General features: G+C 44.4%; 1 protein-coding gene across 1 annotated transcript in view; it reads right to left on the bottom strand.

Annotated features, from left to right (window-relative positions):
• DCHS2 (dachsous cadherin-related 2) overlaps window positions 1-14,455 on the bottom strand; it is a 96,751-nt gene extending 82,296 nt beyond the window's left edge. The window contains exon 1 of the mRNA XM_064149424.1: window positions 12,647-14,455. Within this exon, the coding sequence (XP_064005494.1) occupies window positions 12,647-14,455 (1,809 nt within the window). The remainder of the gene's footprint in view (window positions 1-12,646) is intronic.
• Window positions 14,456-17,147: the final 2,692 nt, after the last annotated feature.

Here is a 17,147-nt window from a genome sequence, read left to right on the forward strand (position 1 = left end):
GAAAACTGAAGAGGAAAAAAAAACAACAAACCACAACATGGACAATTATGAGTCAAAGTGATTCAGCCTTAAAAAAAAGAGAACTGTAAACTGATTTAGGTGAGATATTACCAGTTAAGTATTAACATTCCTGTGCAAATAACTTGTCAGTTCCTGTTTGTGAAATACTGAGCATAGATCATGGGGCAGAGGCTTGGTGGTCCAGCTAGCACCACAAACTTGACAAAAACACCTGCCTGCCCATTCCTTTCAACTCAGAAGGCACAGCAGTTGTGCTTTGCTTCCCAGAAATGTAGGGCGGGCAAGGGGAGGTGTAATCACTGGGAGCCCTTGGGGATGGTGAGTACTGAGATTTGCCCCTGATAATCCCCAGCAATGTCCTAACTTTCACCCACACCTTCTAGGAAAACAGTCACAATTTAGTGCACGTCCACAGGCCTAAAACATGTTTCTCATTATGAGCATCTACTAACAATAATGCCACAGCATAAAATCAAAGTCTCAAAAAGTATGATTTAAGTGGCCTCCAATAAAATACAACAGGCATTAAAAACCTCCCAGAAAACATAAATGTTGTTCAACATGGTGTTTCAACAACAGAGTTTTAGAAACTGTGCAATAACCTGTGCCCCATAACCATAGGGTTCTGGAAATGTAACACATGTTCTGCTCTAAGTCCCAAATATTGGCTTGGGTCTTCCCTTCAGACAAACGTATCTGAAAATTAAAAGCAGTCAGCTTTATAAAAAAGTGTGTTTCAACTGTCAGGTCTTTTCCCAATCTTCAGAAAGAGGCAAAAAATGAGATTAAAATATTTTTTTTTAAAACTGATTCGTTCCATGAAAATTTAAACCTTGCTTCTTTAACTGCAAATTACAAACATGAGAGATTTGGGGCTTGGTTTTTCTCAATGGAAAGAGAACATAAAAGCAGTCTGGTATCTGAGCAAATCATTACAAGACTGCAGCACTGCCAAAATTATTTCTACAGACAGCTAAAAAAAGAAAAGAAGAAAGAAATTCCAGGATACAGAATTTTACTTTAGTAGTAACAAAAAGGAGCAAACAAACAAACAAATAAGAGAAGCCAAATATATGGGAGTCTGCCTTTCTTCTTTCTTTTTGAAGCCATAATGAAATGTTCTCCCCTAGATCCTTGGGAAATTATACAGACATAAATCTAAAAGGAGGAATAATTTTCTAAGCTCCAACTCTGTGTTCAAATCAAACTTTTGCAGAAAACAATTATTCTACCATTACTAGTGAAGGAAGCACATACTGTTCTAAAATATGTTCCATTAAGAAGGAGTTCTGTGCTCTTTTAGTGATTTCCTTTCTCAAAAAGCTGTAAAATCAAATTCTGTTTGATGCCTTCAGGAGCAAGTGTAACACCACAGTATACAGAACATGCAAAATGGGCATCAGCCTGTTGAAAACTGAGCAATTTATATTCAGGCGACTGCTCCCCTTCCCCTAGATTTAACTGCAAATGTTTAGGTTTAAATTCTATGTTGATACATTCTTGACATTATCTTATCTTCTAATGGTACACTACAAATCATAGAATCAACCAGGTAGGAAGAGACTTCTAAGATCATCCAGTCCAACCTATCACACAGCCCTGTCCAGTCAACTAGACCATGGCACCAAGTTCCTCATCCAGTTTTCTTTCTGAACACCTCCAGGGACAGTGATTCCACCACCTCCCTGGACAGCCCATTCCAATGCCAATCACTCTTAAATCACTTAAATCATTTTTTTCCTGAGAAATTTCTGTAAATGAGAACTTTGAATAGTACACAGTGCAAATTACTACATTATGATACCTGCAGCATACTAACAGTTTTGCTTAAAGGACTTACCAGGAAATGTCTATTTCCAATATAACAACTACAGCAAGGGCTTAAGGTATAACATACAGCATAAGCATTAACAGAGAGCTCTCCAAGAGCTTATTCTCCTCCATTTGAAAGCGTTGTAAGACAACCAAAGATCTTTTCAGAAGAGAATGACAGAAGTGCTTTACTGAGCCCATGCACACAAAGTGCTCATCAAGCTCACAGAAATGTCATTAAGCATCACAGTGAGGAAGTACCAAACTGAAATGCAGCCATAATATCAGCTAACAAAAACATTATGAATTTCTACCAGAATCTAACTGGTTATATGTTAGAAGATTAATATTATATGTCTAAGCAAACATTATTAAGCACCAATGTATCAGTGGAGAATGTTTAATATGTAATCTCATCTGTGTATGGAAGCAGAGATAAAGATATCAACATTTCTATGACTGATACCAGTCTATGAGGAAACAGAGTTTTGCAGAAGTGACAGGTCTATAATCAGTGTAGCCACACCACAGAAGGATGCTTGGGAGAAAAGGATTTGGGAAATCCTTACTGTGGCATGTCTGGACATGAGTTCAGAATTCAAGGCAACCACAAAACACAGATGGAAAAAATGAGTATGTAGCATAAAATTGTCTTTAGTGGGATTTTACACCTTTGAAAACAACAGGTCATGTATAAGCTATTGTACCAGAGGCTAAATACAGTTGTCTCCAGCAGTTTCTCTGGCTGAAAAGATACTTCCAGTTCCTTGGACATTGCATGAAAGCACATGTGTTTGTTCATAAATGTTAAAAAACCCCTCGCATATACAAGTTGTTTGCCTTGCATGTGTTTAGTCAGACATTAGTTAAAAAACTGCCCTTCCTGTTACCCCTTTTCTAGTACCAGATGTAGGCATAAGCCGGTGGAAGTGGAGCAGACACAGGCATGACAACCTAATTCTCTGCATGAGAAAAGTAGCTGGGGATGGGGAGGGGGTAGGGGAGACAAAAACAATTTACACAAGGTCAGCGCCGGAGACTGAGACATCTGTCAAGGCTGTACATTTGCTTTTATTATAGCAAATATTGTTGGTACTGCAACAGTTTAATGCTTAAAGCAGTACAGCTTGTGAGCACAAGTAAATAGGCATGATTTTTATTTGAAGTCATATCCAGCAGGAAACAGAGCTATTAAAATCTGGCATAAGTGTAATGCTTGTTTTCATTTAGTGCAAAGGAAAGGAAAAGACAGAACCTAGAGCTGCGTCTCTAATGCTGTGCTTTCAGTTACAGAACAAAACCCCACTTCTAAACAAAGTACTATTTCAAAGTCCATAGACTGATGTATCTAGAGCAACCCACATATCAATGGGGAGCTTGTGGGAGTAAGGACATAGGCACAAAACCTGCTGCAATATAAATGCTGTCCTTCAGAAACTAACTGCTAACTCTCACTGTCAGATGCTACCACAAACAGAAAGCCACGGCAAAACTTTCTTTATTTGACTTAAATGGGACTGAATGAAGAATACAAACTGACTTCACACGCAGTCCAATTTCATCAGTAATCTGCCTGCTGTGGTACCCAGCTCCTGCTTCCACTCTGAAAACCCTAACCAAGTAATTGTCAAGAACTAGCTGACATTTTACATCCAAGTATAACCAGACCAGCACTCAGGCCCTGACAATTATCCCTTCTGCATTAGAGTGCAGCAGCAGTTACTGTAAATGCTGACAGTTACTACGTTTGGCCATGTATGTGTTAGGATACAACTGTTTAATGGGCTGCACATTTTTATATACACATAAATATAATATATACAAATATATATAGGGGAGCAGTTCAGTACGAAAAGGTGAGAAGCATCTGCACATCTGTTGTAATGCTAAATACACTACCCCTGGACATATTCTCCAGGCATGATGTAAATCCCTTGCAAGTTAACATACACCAGAAAAATTATTTCACCTAAGTGCCAATGAAATTAAAAAAGTCCTGAGATTTTACAGCTTCTTTTGCAGAAGAGTCTCAAAGCTCTTAGAAATGACTGAATGAACTGTGACTTTTAAGCACTATTTTTAAAATCTATTACTCCCAAAATGCCTTTTTACACAGATCAGCACACTTTCTTCACAGACTGTGAGCACAGACACCACTTTCTGTCAAATTCTATAAAATAGGAATTTTCTTCTACCATATCATCTTTGTAAACAAGGCTTAATTTCCTATTTTCACCAGTGGCACATTCAGTGTTCAAGGGCAGCTGCTGGCCAAATGCTAATCTGGGTTGTTGGGTTTTTTCTAGCTAATGAATACTGGAAATAAGATGAAGCAATGATGTAACAGATGTGTGAAATAGGAGTAATCTGGACCACTCATTTTCCCTAGCTCCATTTTAAAAGCAAAGGGGCTATTTCCCACAAAATAGCTAGCTGATCGCTCCAATTTGAAGCTAGCTAGAAGGTTTTGGTGAGAACAACTAGATTACAGGCTGTGAAAGAAAAACACTGGTGATGTCTGCTTCACTCATAGGCTTACTGAGAGATACAAGAATAATCAAAACATAGATAAGGCACTCACTTCTCCTTCTGGTGAGCTCTGAGCTGCATCTCTCTCTAACCTCTCTGCCATTTCTGTGACTAATCCACTCTGCTTCCTAACCCTCTGGCCGAACCTCCATTCTTCCTGGGACTGGGGTAAGGTTGAGAGGGGTAGGGGGAGCCCTTCCTGGGGACTGAGGTTTCTGGGAGGGATGTTGTATTACCTTTTACCTTGTATATTTCTGTATATAACTGCACACACTGTAAGTATCTGCTTGTATATTCTGCTAAGCTGTAAATAATAAGCTTCAATTTCCAGAGACAGCTGAGTCTAGGCTGGGCGATTCCCAAAGTGTGGGGGGACAGGGAACACCCAAACCATCACACTGATCTGCAAACCCCTTGCCCCAGTACACTGTAGCTGATGGTATCTGGGAAAAGCTGAAGGTTAGGTATGTTTCACAGAAAAAAGTCTATTCAAGGTTACAAACACATAGAAACTCCTATCTTCTTTGAGATATCCTTGAACTGAAAACAGTTGAGCACCAAAAATCTGTAAGGGGAAGAGTCACACAGGTTTGCCCTGTTCTTACACTTGTCCAGGGCATAGGCTTTTCACACCAGTGAGAAAAAACATGTGGGGCTAGATGGGATATTGGTATGAAACAATACATACATGGGCTTCTACAGGTTAAGACCTGTGCCAAATGGGCTGTGTGGTATTTCCCTGCAAGTACTATGTTAGCTGATTATCTGTGCCTCTGTACAGTTGACACCTGCAGCGGAGGATGGATAATCAGTTGGACAGAGACCCCCACTCCACCCTACAGCTGTGTTTCTATTACTTATCACTTTACACTGAACGTGGAGTAATAATTGCTCTGACGTTACCATTAATGCACTGCAGAACAAGCTTCTCCAACCTATCTACACACACACACTGAAGCCCAGAAAACTTCCAGACAGGTTCTAAATCAAATTCATGCATCTTAAAAGAGAAATTCAGTTTCTGTATATCATCTGTGTTTATTCAGCACGCAATTAGATGTTTGTTTGCAAGAATGAATTGAGCAGCAAAGTAAATAAAAAGGCCCACTCTGCAGGATGTCAATCTGTTTGCATAGTAAGCTGAAACTGAAGAGATCCCTAACTCATCTGTTTCCCAAGTATTTGAAACCTTCCAGGAAAGACTGAGCCTTCTGCTGATCTAGCACTTCATGAAAACCTATACAGATGATAAACTGACATTAATATTTGATAAATTATCAGACAGGCTACCCAGCTACCCAGCCATTTACAGCTTATTAATAATTTGCTCAGGTATATTACAATGCAACTGCTGAAGTCAGCTCTTTGTATAAAGGTGGAAACCAGCAAAACCACTACATCTCTGCATTAGAAAGTCTTCCATCTAAAAAACCAGTTCACAATCCTCACTTCAAAAGGTCAGTGGCTATGAATGAATGCTTGCTGGATACACAACTCAATGTTCATTCATTATGAATGAACTTCACAAACTTTGTAACCAGAAGCATTCAAGGACTCTGCATTTGCCACTGGGTCTTTTAGCTAATATTTTAACACAGAGACTTCTGTAATATAAAGTACATGATTAAGACTGTTTAGTATCATTATTCCTCCTCAACTACCTCAAAGCTAGGGACACATCAAATTTATTTAACAGTATTTTTACCATATATCTCTTCTCTCCTCATGGCTATAGACCAAGGTGCACCGACAACGTCAGTCTCAGCCATGCACAAGCCTTCAAACTTTCCTTCTTCCCAGACCCAGCTTGCTGACATCAATTAAAAGACTTCCCTGAGAACTGGAAAAACAGGTAATTTTTTCTGCAATAATTTAAAAAATGTTTCTGTTCTTGAATTTCCACATAATTTTTAACTTTCAAATAAAAGCCAAATGTTTCCATGACAATGTTTTTGATGCTTCAGTACTTCATATGTTCTCTAAGTGTTAGGTTTAGATAGTAAACAGATGTAGATGCGATACAGGGCAGTGGTGGGGAGAATCACCTCCAGAGATCTGATCTTTGCAGGTGTTGGACACTAAAAATTTAACACCTCCCATATTGAAGAGTAACTACAAACTAAGAACAGCAGAAGTAAAAGTCTTCCACTTCTCACTTCTCACAGCCTTGCATTTTTAGGATCAGAGCTTCTAACATCTACAAACCATCCATTTCATGTTGGATGCTGGCACTTTCAGAAGGACAGCATCAAGGAACAGACTCTCATTCTTATGAACAGAAACAATAAATGGAATGTTTTTCCTACTGCTAAAAAAAACCAACAGAAGGGCAACGTAATTAGAATTCTCAAGTAAAAGAATATGTAGGAATCCTATTCACTTGGAGTTACTTTGAAAAATATTAAAATAATATGCAGTTTTCTGATTTTTTTTTATTTTCTCCCTTCATGAAATCAGTTCAGTACTGCAATCAGACTACTGCATGGATTCAAAGAGACATCTATCAATCTCTGAGTCCAGACCACCTAAAGTAATCAAGAGATTAGAAAAAAAGTTGTGCATAGTCGTGAAAAGTGGTTTTATAGACACAAAGCTATTATAATCTACTGAGAATCAAATGAATGGCTTCTGAAGTGCAAAGGAACATTTGTTGTGAATTTGGAAAGCAGTAATTACTAAAAAAGCATATGCCTAGTACAGACATGATGACATAACTGCTTTCAGATTCAGTAAAATGATCACATTAATTGGATGAACAAATAAATAGATTTGTGTTATAGATTAGATGATCAATTTCCTTCCTATAACTGTAGTTCAGTCTGGGGTTTGGTCAGCTTGTTGTCGGTTCTATTAATTTTAAGGCACAGCAGCACTTCAAGTCAACAAGCAAAATCTATCTGCACCTGGCTTCTTTAAATCTGATGCAGTGAAAATTAGTTCTGAAAAGCTCAAGAAGCTAACAAAGAAATGCTTAGCCTGATCTCTTCTATTTTAGAATCACAGAATGAGTCAGGGTTGGAAGGGACCACAAGGATCATCTAGTTCCAACCCTCCTGCCATGGGCAGGGACACCCTGCCCTAGATCAGGCTGGCCAAAGCCCCATCCAGCCTGGTCTTAAACACCTCCAGGGACAGGGTCTCAACCACCTCCCTGGGCAACCCATTCCAGAGTCTCACCACTCTCATAGTTAAGAACTTCCTCCTCATATCCAGCCTGAACCTACTCATCTCCAGCTCTGCTCCATGTTTTTGTCTTACCTCTAGCTAGGATGAGTTGGGTTTATACTTAGAACTTATGTGAACCTAGTTTCCCGGCTTCATTTCTGGTTTCATTAATTCCAGTGTGGACTAAATGATCCAGAACCACAGCCGTCAAGAGAATGGACTGCCTATTTAGCTCCTTGCTTCAGCATTCAGGGAAAGAAAAGGAAATAAAACATAGTCTGCAACAGATGCTGCTATTTGCTCAGTAATTGATTACGGTCTCCAAGTCTCCATCCTTCACAGCAAGGATCTTCCATCTCTTTTTGTCCTCTTAGCTTTCTTTTTTTTTCTTTTGCAGAAGGCAGAGAAAAAGTGTAAGATTAATATTAAAATGTTTGGGTTTTTTAAATAACCTCTATCATTCTGCAAGTACCTCTTGGAAATGTGTACTTCAAGAAAGAACAACTCTCAAATACACTAAGCACTTTTAAAAACCTCTCAGAACTCATGCATCCTTCTTACAGACACTATAAACATTATTTTCTAAAACCTCACAGGTTTATTATTCCATAATTTCTGGTATACCCAGGCTAGCTTTAAGAGCTTTAAACAAATTCTTTCCTTGCTGTCATTTTATTTACAAAGCCTCTACAATCTCAGCATCAGAAAGTGTTTTTTTTTTAAATAAAATGAACTAAGGAACTCTAGCCAGTGAGTTAAAACAGCCTCCTTAACAGGCCAGAAAAATGCAAGCTGTCACAACAGTGGAATGCATATGGGTCTTTATCATCTGACAGATAACATGTGTTCTTTCTCTTCCTATGCTCTGTCAGGGATGGTTCTAAAGCAAACAAATGTGTCTTCTAATAACCTGTGAAAGAAAATAAACTTAGTAAAAACCTAGTGATATGACTCTTACTCGTTTATGACAAATAAATTATCTTTTAGATGCAACTGCAAGTCCATAACTCATTATATTTTTCTTATGAATGCGTGTGCAGTATAAAGTGAGCGACACTTGTGTCACAGAGCTGTACCTTACAAGCTACAGCATACCCTGGCAGTGGAAGGAAGTTTAACCCACAAGCCCCAAACATATACAGAACATGCTATGCTGTATAACACAAAATAAACACCTTTGTTAAGTTAAAAATGTGAGTTCAGCTGAAAGCTGCCATGATTACCAAATCTCTGTCCAGCTAAAAGCTCTGCACAGCCCAATAAGGAAGAAATACTCTTGTATACAGGAGACCCTGGAGGGTACAAAACAGAATGGGGTGTTTGCATCTTATCAAGGTAAAAGGTACAATGTAAGAAAAACTAGTGCCAGCCTGATATGCTGAATTATTTCCCTTTAGATTAGATTTTAGCTTGCTCCATAAAGGAGAGAAAGAGAAATACAATGTTTTGTCACTTCAGCTCACAGACTGAAAATCCTGACAAACCTGGTAATTTGGAGACATTATGCTAAAGAAAAACATATCACTGAGTCTTGAAAAGCACTGTAATCACCTAAAAAAAGCTTAAAAATAAAGTATGTAATGAGAATTAAACCTATGTTAGCAAGGTTAATTTATTCATGAGCTTAACAGAATGGCTTAGAAGACAACTCTGTCATGCTCCTCATTCTTAGGCAAGAGAGGTAAAAATCATCACAGAGCTATACATCACCAGTTGCCAAATCCACCTAAAATTGCCAAGCTGGCACTAAGGAAAGCAGAAATAGGACACAATCATCACTGTCACTCTACAGTCCACACACACTTGTGATCAGGTTGGTTCTTGAGGATGGGATGAAAGGTATAGTAAGAAAAACAGCAGAAAGCCCAAGAGGCTCTCTCACTCATTCCTCCATCTTACCCTGTTTCTAGGTCATGCTAAAGATCTTCAGGAAACAGAGCTGTGTTACACTTAAAGTTCACCACACTGACTAAGAAATACCATCTATATGGCAAATGACTACTCAAAAATAATAATATACAATGTCCCTACAAGAAGAAACAGGGACATTAATACATCTGCAGAATCCAAAGTGTTACTGACATGTCACATCACAAAAGGAGTGCTTCTTCTCCCTCCACTTTTATTACTGCAAAGTGCTTTGGTCTGCAATTGTGTTCACCTTTCCCTCCCTGTGCCTGTACATTTTTTGTTTGTTTGCTTATTTTTAATCATGCCACTAGCATAGCTTGATTTTTAACAAAGCTGTGACAATAACAACTGATAATAAACCAGAAGTTCAGTATCCAAAATTGGACAAAAATGTGGTAAATGCTGTTAAGATCTTAAAAAACCTACTTACTTGTTTCACAGCACACCTTTGCTCAACTTTCCAATGTCCAACATCCCATTACTTTCCCATTTTCACTTTTTTCATTTAGACTTTCTCATATTTCTCAGATTTCTGATCTCCACCTGTGTTGTCTTTCCCAATCACTACACTGACAATTTTTCTTTCTTGTATTAGCTGATGGAAATAAATTCCAGTTATTTTTCAGGACACAGACTCTTCCTTACTGATCAATCAGCACTGGTGAGATGGCCTTTTGCCAACACGGAAAAGCCCACACAAGCCCTGGAATAAAGCAGCGTTTTCAGAAGTGACTGAAGACTATGTCTTCCAAGTGCACAGTTGGCTCTTCTAACCAGTCAACTTCTGCTGAGTAGGAGAAACCAGTAAAAGACAGACTGACATGCAAATTGATCCACCTCTTAAAGCTAGCCCACGTTATGGGCTAGATTTGTGAAGAATAGGGAGCGAGCACCTAAGTTATGGTAGCAGTAGGAGTAAAAGATTTTCCAAAAGGAAAGAAATCTCCTGTTACCAACACAGTGAAGAACACAAGGGAATAAACTGTCCAGTATTCCGCGGCTGGGCAGAGCTACAGTGAAGCACTAGTGCTGAAAGCCCCAAACCCGTGATCTATAAAGTGATGGCTCATCAGCAGCTGGTTCCCAAACAAAGGCTACTAATGACGACTTCAGTGATGCACTTCTGCAAGAGCCACCTCCACTTGCAGAGGGGAAAGAGGGGAAAGTTCAAAAGACTTCCAGCTACTATGGTTGTGATCCAGATATAAAACAGAGCAGAAATGTTTATCAACAATGCGTTATAAACAACCCTAGGCCTCTTCTGCTGCCCTGCTGGTCGTGGAGCAGAAGCAACTGACAAGAGTCACCTCCTCAGGGGTCTTGTTTATTTCCAGTTCTCCAGGCACTGCAATAACATGGTTAGTTCCTTTTCATGCTAGTTTTTAAACTCAAGAGCCCAGTTAAATACAGACCCTGAAAAAGAGTCTGGCCAACTTAAAAAGTATTTTTCTCCTTCTTATCACTATCTGCCCCTCCTGCAGCAACACAAATGAAGCTGCCTGCTTCATGATAGCTTTTCCTGCTAAGAATGGTTGAGTAGAAGGAAAATAGGATTACTTTAAAAACAGATACACTTAAAGGTTAAAAGGTGACTATGTTTAAAGCTTAAGCCTACTATACAGTCTCGTATGAGATCTGGACATCACTATGATAGTCTAGAATTAAACCGCAAACAGAGACACCAGCTGGCAGCCCATGGGATGCTTATCTGCTATTCCTCCAACACAAGCCTTATTATGTTTAGTATCCCAGGTTTAATCATTCAGCCACCAGGACACAAATATTTCTTCCCACTCTAAAGACGATTATGGCAGTAGGGTGACACTTTCAAAACTACACAGACCACAGATGATTATCAGCAGTGTGCTGACACCTTTGACCTGCTAGAAAATCTGCACTATATCAAAATGTACAACAAGCAGCAAAGCAAAGCAAACAAACAAAAATTTAACAAACAGAACCCCCCAGAAGTTATTTTCTTCTAAAAATGTCAGGAAGCCTTCACAATGCTTCCACCTAACTAACTCAAAAGTAGAAAACACTATTCATCATCTCTAGCCACAGTATCTGGCGGCGGCAGAGACTTCTGCTCTGCTGCCTTTCAACACTAGGGATACCCACCCTCCATCTTGATCCTGCTCCCTCCCCCTTGTGCACCTGCAGTGTCTAAGGCTGCCAGGAGGTCCCTCGGTCCTCAGGGGAGGATATACTGCAGTATGTCCTTCTTATCCCCCCTCCTCCCCCAGGAATGGTGGGAAAAGAAAGAGCAGTGATGGGATTTTCTTTTCAGTTTGAGATACGAAATAAAAAACTCCCTGAGTTCCACCCTCCCAAAGTGTTCATTGGTTGATTAGTAATTACAGCTGTGTGAATTGTGTACTTTTGGGAGTTTTGGTGCAATTTTTTTTTTCCCTGAAATAAACATTGTATGATTGTTAGAACATCATTGATAGGGCATGATTAAAGAAAGGAAAAAAAACCAAACAAGTAGGCTACCTGGAGATAAAAGTAGAATGATTTTTCTTCGAAACTACAGCAAAAACACACTACAGGTCTCCCTAGGTCTCCCCTTCGAGCACATTTTCCTGAAATGCATGTAAGTTTCTGCACAAAGGCTGAAATATTTGTACCTGCACCTAGGATCAACTGCAGTGAATACTCAAAGATACAAATTCCGAGGTGCCTCTCCAAGAGAAGGTAAAAGCACTACCAGACAACTCCTGGCCCTGCAAAACCTCCACCCAACCTCACCTGACTACTGAGATTAGTCACTTTATGTGGAGGCTGAATGAACTGCCCCTTCAGTGGCAGAGTGCTCTAGAAATATTACTAAGTCCCAGGAGTGCTTTTTAATGCCATTACATCGTCTGGCCTTCTCTCTGCTTTTGTGAAGGTCACACTCACCCTTAAAGATAGGTCTTAACTAATTTTACTCTGAGTGAGGATGATCTCAAGCCCTCGAAAGTACTGCTGAAGCTCAGCTCCCCCTTGGACTTAACGAGAGTCGCCACGGGATCCTCTCTGAAGATGAGCGTCTGTGCTCAGTGTCCGTGCTGCTAGTTTCACGGGATAAGGAATGCATTTTTAAGGGCACTGGTGAGGATTACGGTATTATGAATATGCTGGTTACTGGAGCGCCCGCAGCAGCGCGACTACTTCACGCCGCACCGGCGGCCGAGCCCACACCCGCGGCGAGGCGGCGGCTCACCTGAAGGAGACAATGGCCGAGCGCGGCGTGCTCAGGCAGGCGGCCGCGGTAAAGCTGCCGCTCGAACCGCGGCTCGTTGTCGTTGGCGTCCTCCACGAGGATGCTGAGGCGGCAGGCGGCGGAAAGCGGCGGGTGTCCGCCGTCCCGCGCCACCACGCGCAGCTCCAGCGCCGCCTGCCGCTCCCGGTCCAGGCGGGCTCGGGTGCTGACGGCCCCACTCCGCGCGTCGATGCGCAGCAAGGCCAGGGTGGCCGGCTCGCCCTCCAGCGCGTACCGTACCTCAGCGTTGGGCGAGCCCGGCTCGTCGGCATCGAAGGCGCTGAGGTGGAGCACGGCGGTGCCGGGGGAGGCGGCCTCGGAGACAGAGGTGCGGTAATAGGACTGCGGGAAGACGGGCGCCTCGTCGTTGAGGTCGGCGACGCGCAACAGCAGCGACTCCTCGGAGGAGAGGGGTGGCACGCCGCCGTCCGTGGCCACCAACCGCAGCTCGTAAAGGTCGTGGTTCTCGCGGTCCAGCGGCCCCGCCACGCAGAGGAAGAAGATGCCAGCGCCGGCCAGCCGCAGCGCGAAGGCGCCGTCGCCGCCCAGCAGTGTTAGTGTGATGCCTCCGCTCTCCTCCCAGCTGCTCTCGTCGGCGTCCGAAACTGAGATGCGGGCCACGTAGTCACCGGGCCGCGCCCCTTCGGAGACCCGTGGGTCGCCGCTCTCAGTGAGGTAGAGCAGGCGGATAGTGGGGCGGTTGTCGTTCACGTCTAGCACGGCCACGGAGACCAGGGCGCTGGAGACCTCGGGCTCGTCGCCGCCGTCTCGCGCCTCCACGACCAGACGGTGCAGGGCTCGTGCCTCGCGGTCCAGCGGGCGGCGGAGGCGCAGCACGCCGCTGCGCTCCTCCACTGCGAAGTAGCCGTCGGGGTCGCTCTGACGGCGGTTGATGGCGTAGCGCACCTCGCCGTTGGCGCCCAGGTCGGGGTCAGTAGCCCGCAAGCGGCAGACGACGGTGCCCGGCGGCGCGTCCTCCCGCAGCCGAGCCCGGTACTCGGCGCGACTGAAAGCAGGCGCGTTGTCGTTCTCGTCCAGCACCCGCACCGACACCTGCAGGCGGCCGCGGCGCCGGGGGCTGCCGCCGTCCCACGCCTCCACTACTATTCGGTGCACCTCTGCCCGCTCGCGATCCAGCCGCCGCAACAGCACCAGCTCCAGCGGCTCCGGGTGCCCGTAGCGCAACTGGAAGAGCGGTGGCTCACCCGCTACGCTGCCCTCCTCCAGCAGCGCGTAGCCCTGTGTGCCGAAGCGCCCGGCGTCTGGGTCCCGGGCGGCCGGGAGGCGGAAGGAGGTGCCGGGCGGGCTGAGCTCGGAAACGTTGAGCTGCAGGAAATCCCAAGGGAAGCGCGGCGGGTGGTCGTTCACGTCGGTGACTGCGATCTCCACCTGCACCACCTCCCCGCGCAGCGTAGCCGCTGCGAAGCTGTAACGGGCTCGCCGCTCCCGGTCCAGCCGACGCGCTGTGCGGATGATACCTGTCTCTGGCTGGACGTGGAAGTCCGCCAGCACCGCCGATTCGCCGCTCCCTTCCGACAGCAAAAAGCCCCCCGGCGGCCCCGCGCCTGCTGGGAGGCCCGCGCGGATGTCCCCCACCAGCGTGTCGGGCGGAAGCCCCTCGTCCACTGACAAACTAAGGTTATACACCGGCGCCGAGCCGTCGGCCGCCGCGCATAGCCACAGCGGCAGCAGCAGCACCAGCACCCTCCCCGTCGGGGGACCGCCGCCTCGCCCGCCCCGGCACCTGCCGCTTTGTAGCCGCTGCGCCATACTCCGCCGCTACGCGAGCATCGAGGGCAGCCGGCCTCGCGCCGGTCCCCCCCCGCCGCCCGGCAGGTGCCTTCACCCTGCCGCCGCCGGAGCAAATCCTGTGCGCGGCCCCGCCGCGGCTGGAAAGGACAAGCCTAAGCGAGGGGCGGGGAAGGCGGCTCCCCTCCGCTGCCGCCTCGCACAGCCCCCGCCCCGCGGGGCGCGTTGTCCCCTGTCGGGCTGCCGGGCCGCCACCCGCCCACCCCACGCCCGGGAGGTGGCGTTTCCCCACCCGCGGGCACGTCGCGTATGCTTTGTATAGTGCGACGCTGCTGTGAGGCAGCCCTGGGGTCGGAGAGGTCTTGGGTCAGAATTGATTTCTGGGGGAATCAGCCGGCTTAGCTGCTGATGGAGAGAAAGCGGTGAGGCATGGCGCACGGAGGAGGAGAGTTTAAATGCGACAGGGTTGTGCGAGGATAAACGGGTTTGCTCAATTCATCCGGAGTTTTCTTACCTTAATATTCTGGTCGTCGTTCACCATGGAAAGGCTTGCTTGCTATTCTGGCAGTGCGTAGCAGCGCAGGGGAACACGTATGAGAAATGAGCTTTAAGTAGAAACTCATATCAGCTTCACCAAGACCAGAATTGCCTTCTTTTTTAACCACTTCTGATTCCTATGCCTAACTGAAAATGGTCTAAGGCTGAATTATTGTTTCCTCTGTGATACTGAGAATGCACAGCATTATGTAAACACTAAGTACTATCTTTCCATAAAAGCTAAGTGCAATAGAATCATAGAATCAACCAGGTTGGAAGAGATCTCCAAGATCATCCAGTCCAACCTAGCACCCAGCCCTAGCCAGTCAACTAGACCATGGCACTAAGTGCCTCAGCCAGTCTTTTTTTGAACACCTTCAGGAACAGCAACTCCACCACCTCCCTGGGCAGCCCATTGCAATGGCAAATCACTCTTTGAAGAACTTCCTCCTAACATCCAGCCTAGACCTCCCCGAGCACAACTTGAGACTGTCCCCTTGTTCTGTTGCTGGTTGCCTGGCTAAGAATATTTGGAGTTGCCAATTTCTTGCTGTTAACACTGGTCCTTTACCAAACTTAATTTCACCTTTCTGGCAAGAGCCTAGCAGAGAAAAGTGCTGAATGGACAAGTAAAATCAGGACAAAGACAATAACGTAACAGTAGCTCAACCCTCTCTTATGAAGGGGCACTTGGGAAGGCAGACATTTTGCTATTTGATGCTTTCTCCTGTCACAGAACTACCTAAGTACCACTTCCAGAGAACCTGTTGCCCAAGGAGGGGACAAAGCCCCCGTAACAGCCCTTGATGTTTCCATGCAGGGAAGAAGTAGGGGAAGAGAAGTGTGTTTTCCAACCATTCCACATATCCAGATAAGGAGAATTAGGTTCTAAAGTAAGTCTTGAAGTCTCAGTGCATGTGTGCATCTGCACACACAGGAGGGGAAACAGGCAAGTTTGCATCCACTATATCTGATTTGCCTCCTTACAGAGAGACCGGCCTGAGCAAGTCAGATTTTGTTAGATCTTCTTAGGTACATTCTGAGACAGTCTCTGTATATTTATATACAGTGATAATTACAAACATAGAAGCAAGAAGGAAACGCTGAGGCCCTTGCCAGTTTCATTCACATTCATTGAGAAAACACATGGATCCTCCCCAAGTCACAGATGTTCAGTATGAAAATGCCTGAATTCCATTGAATCACAGCAAGTTTGGAAAAACAGCCATGTCCCATGCAGCCCATGCAGTCACTAAGAAAATATGTGAATCATGTTCAGTCAGGCACAGGCATTGAAAAACCAAACAAAACCCTCTGTTGCCAAGGTCAGGCAGTGCCTAGAGAGCAAAGGTCTGTGTTTAGGATATGGCACACATGAAGACAGTGGGGAAAAGCCTACAGTGGACATAGCTTTTTGTTATTATGGTGGTATTCATGTGTTTTGTGAGGCCAGGGCACTGGAACAATTTTATAATGAAGTGGTATAAAAGCATTGCCCAACTACAGTGTGTTTCTAGAAATACCACATCTTCATGACACCACAGATGTCCTGTTTACTGTGAGCCTTACCTTGTAAGTGTGCCTCCACCTTCTTTGTTTTTCTGTCTTCTCTGAGCCTTTTCTTCTTTCCTCCATTCCCTTCTCAAGCTTTTTTCCCCTCTCTCTTGCTTTTGCCATGTTCATAACCTCATTCCTTCCACAAATGGAAGTTTCTAAATCTTGAGGTGTTTGCCATCTTCTAGGTGTATTTATCTACCTCTGCTGTTCCCTCTGGTCTCAGTGACGTTCAGACCTGCACAAAAAGCCCCAAACCAACCAAAAGTGGCATCACAATGTAGGGAAGCTGCACTATGTTGTCATCAGAAAGGAAGCAAGGGTGCAAAATCTTAGTGCATTAGCTATCTCCTGTATTCTCAACAAGTCACTCTCATAGTGAAGACACTTGCTAGCTCCTCAGATCTACCAAGTTGTCCCATTTAAAAAGTGGGCAGGAGTATAACCTTGTCTGAAGGATAGGACAGCTGGAGAACTAACTCTTACCATTATCTGACCAAGCGTGCTGGCTCACAAACAGATTGTCCTTTCTGAACTAGAAACTACAGGCATTTAGCATAGTTCAGAAAGGACAATCTGTTTGTGAGCCAGCACGCTTGGTCAGATAATGGTAAGAGTTAGT

This window comes from Pogoniulus pusillus, chromosome 9 (genome assembly GCF_015220805.1).
Source record: "Pogoniulus pusillus isolate bPogPus1 chromosome 9, bPogPus1.pri, whole genome shotgun sequence".
Lineage (NCBI taxonomy): Eukaryota > Metazoa > Chordata > Aves > Piciformes > Lybiidae > Pogoniulus > Pogoniulus pusillus.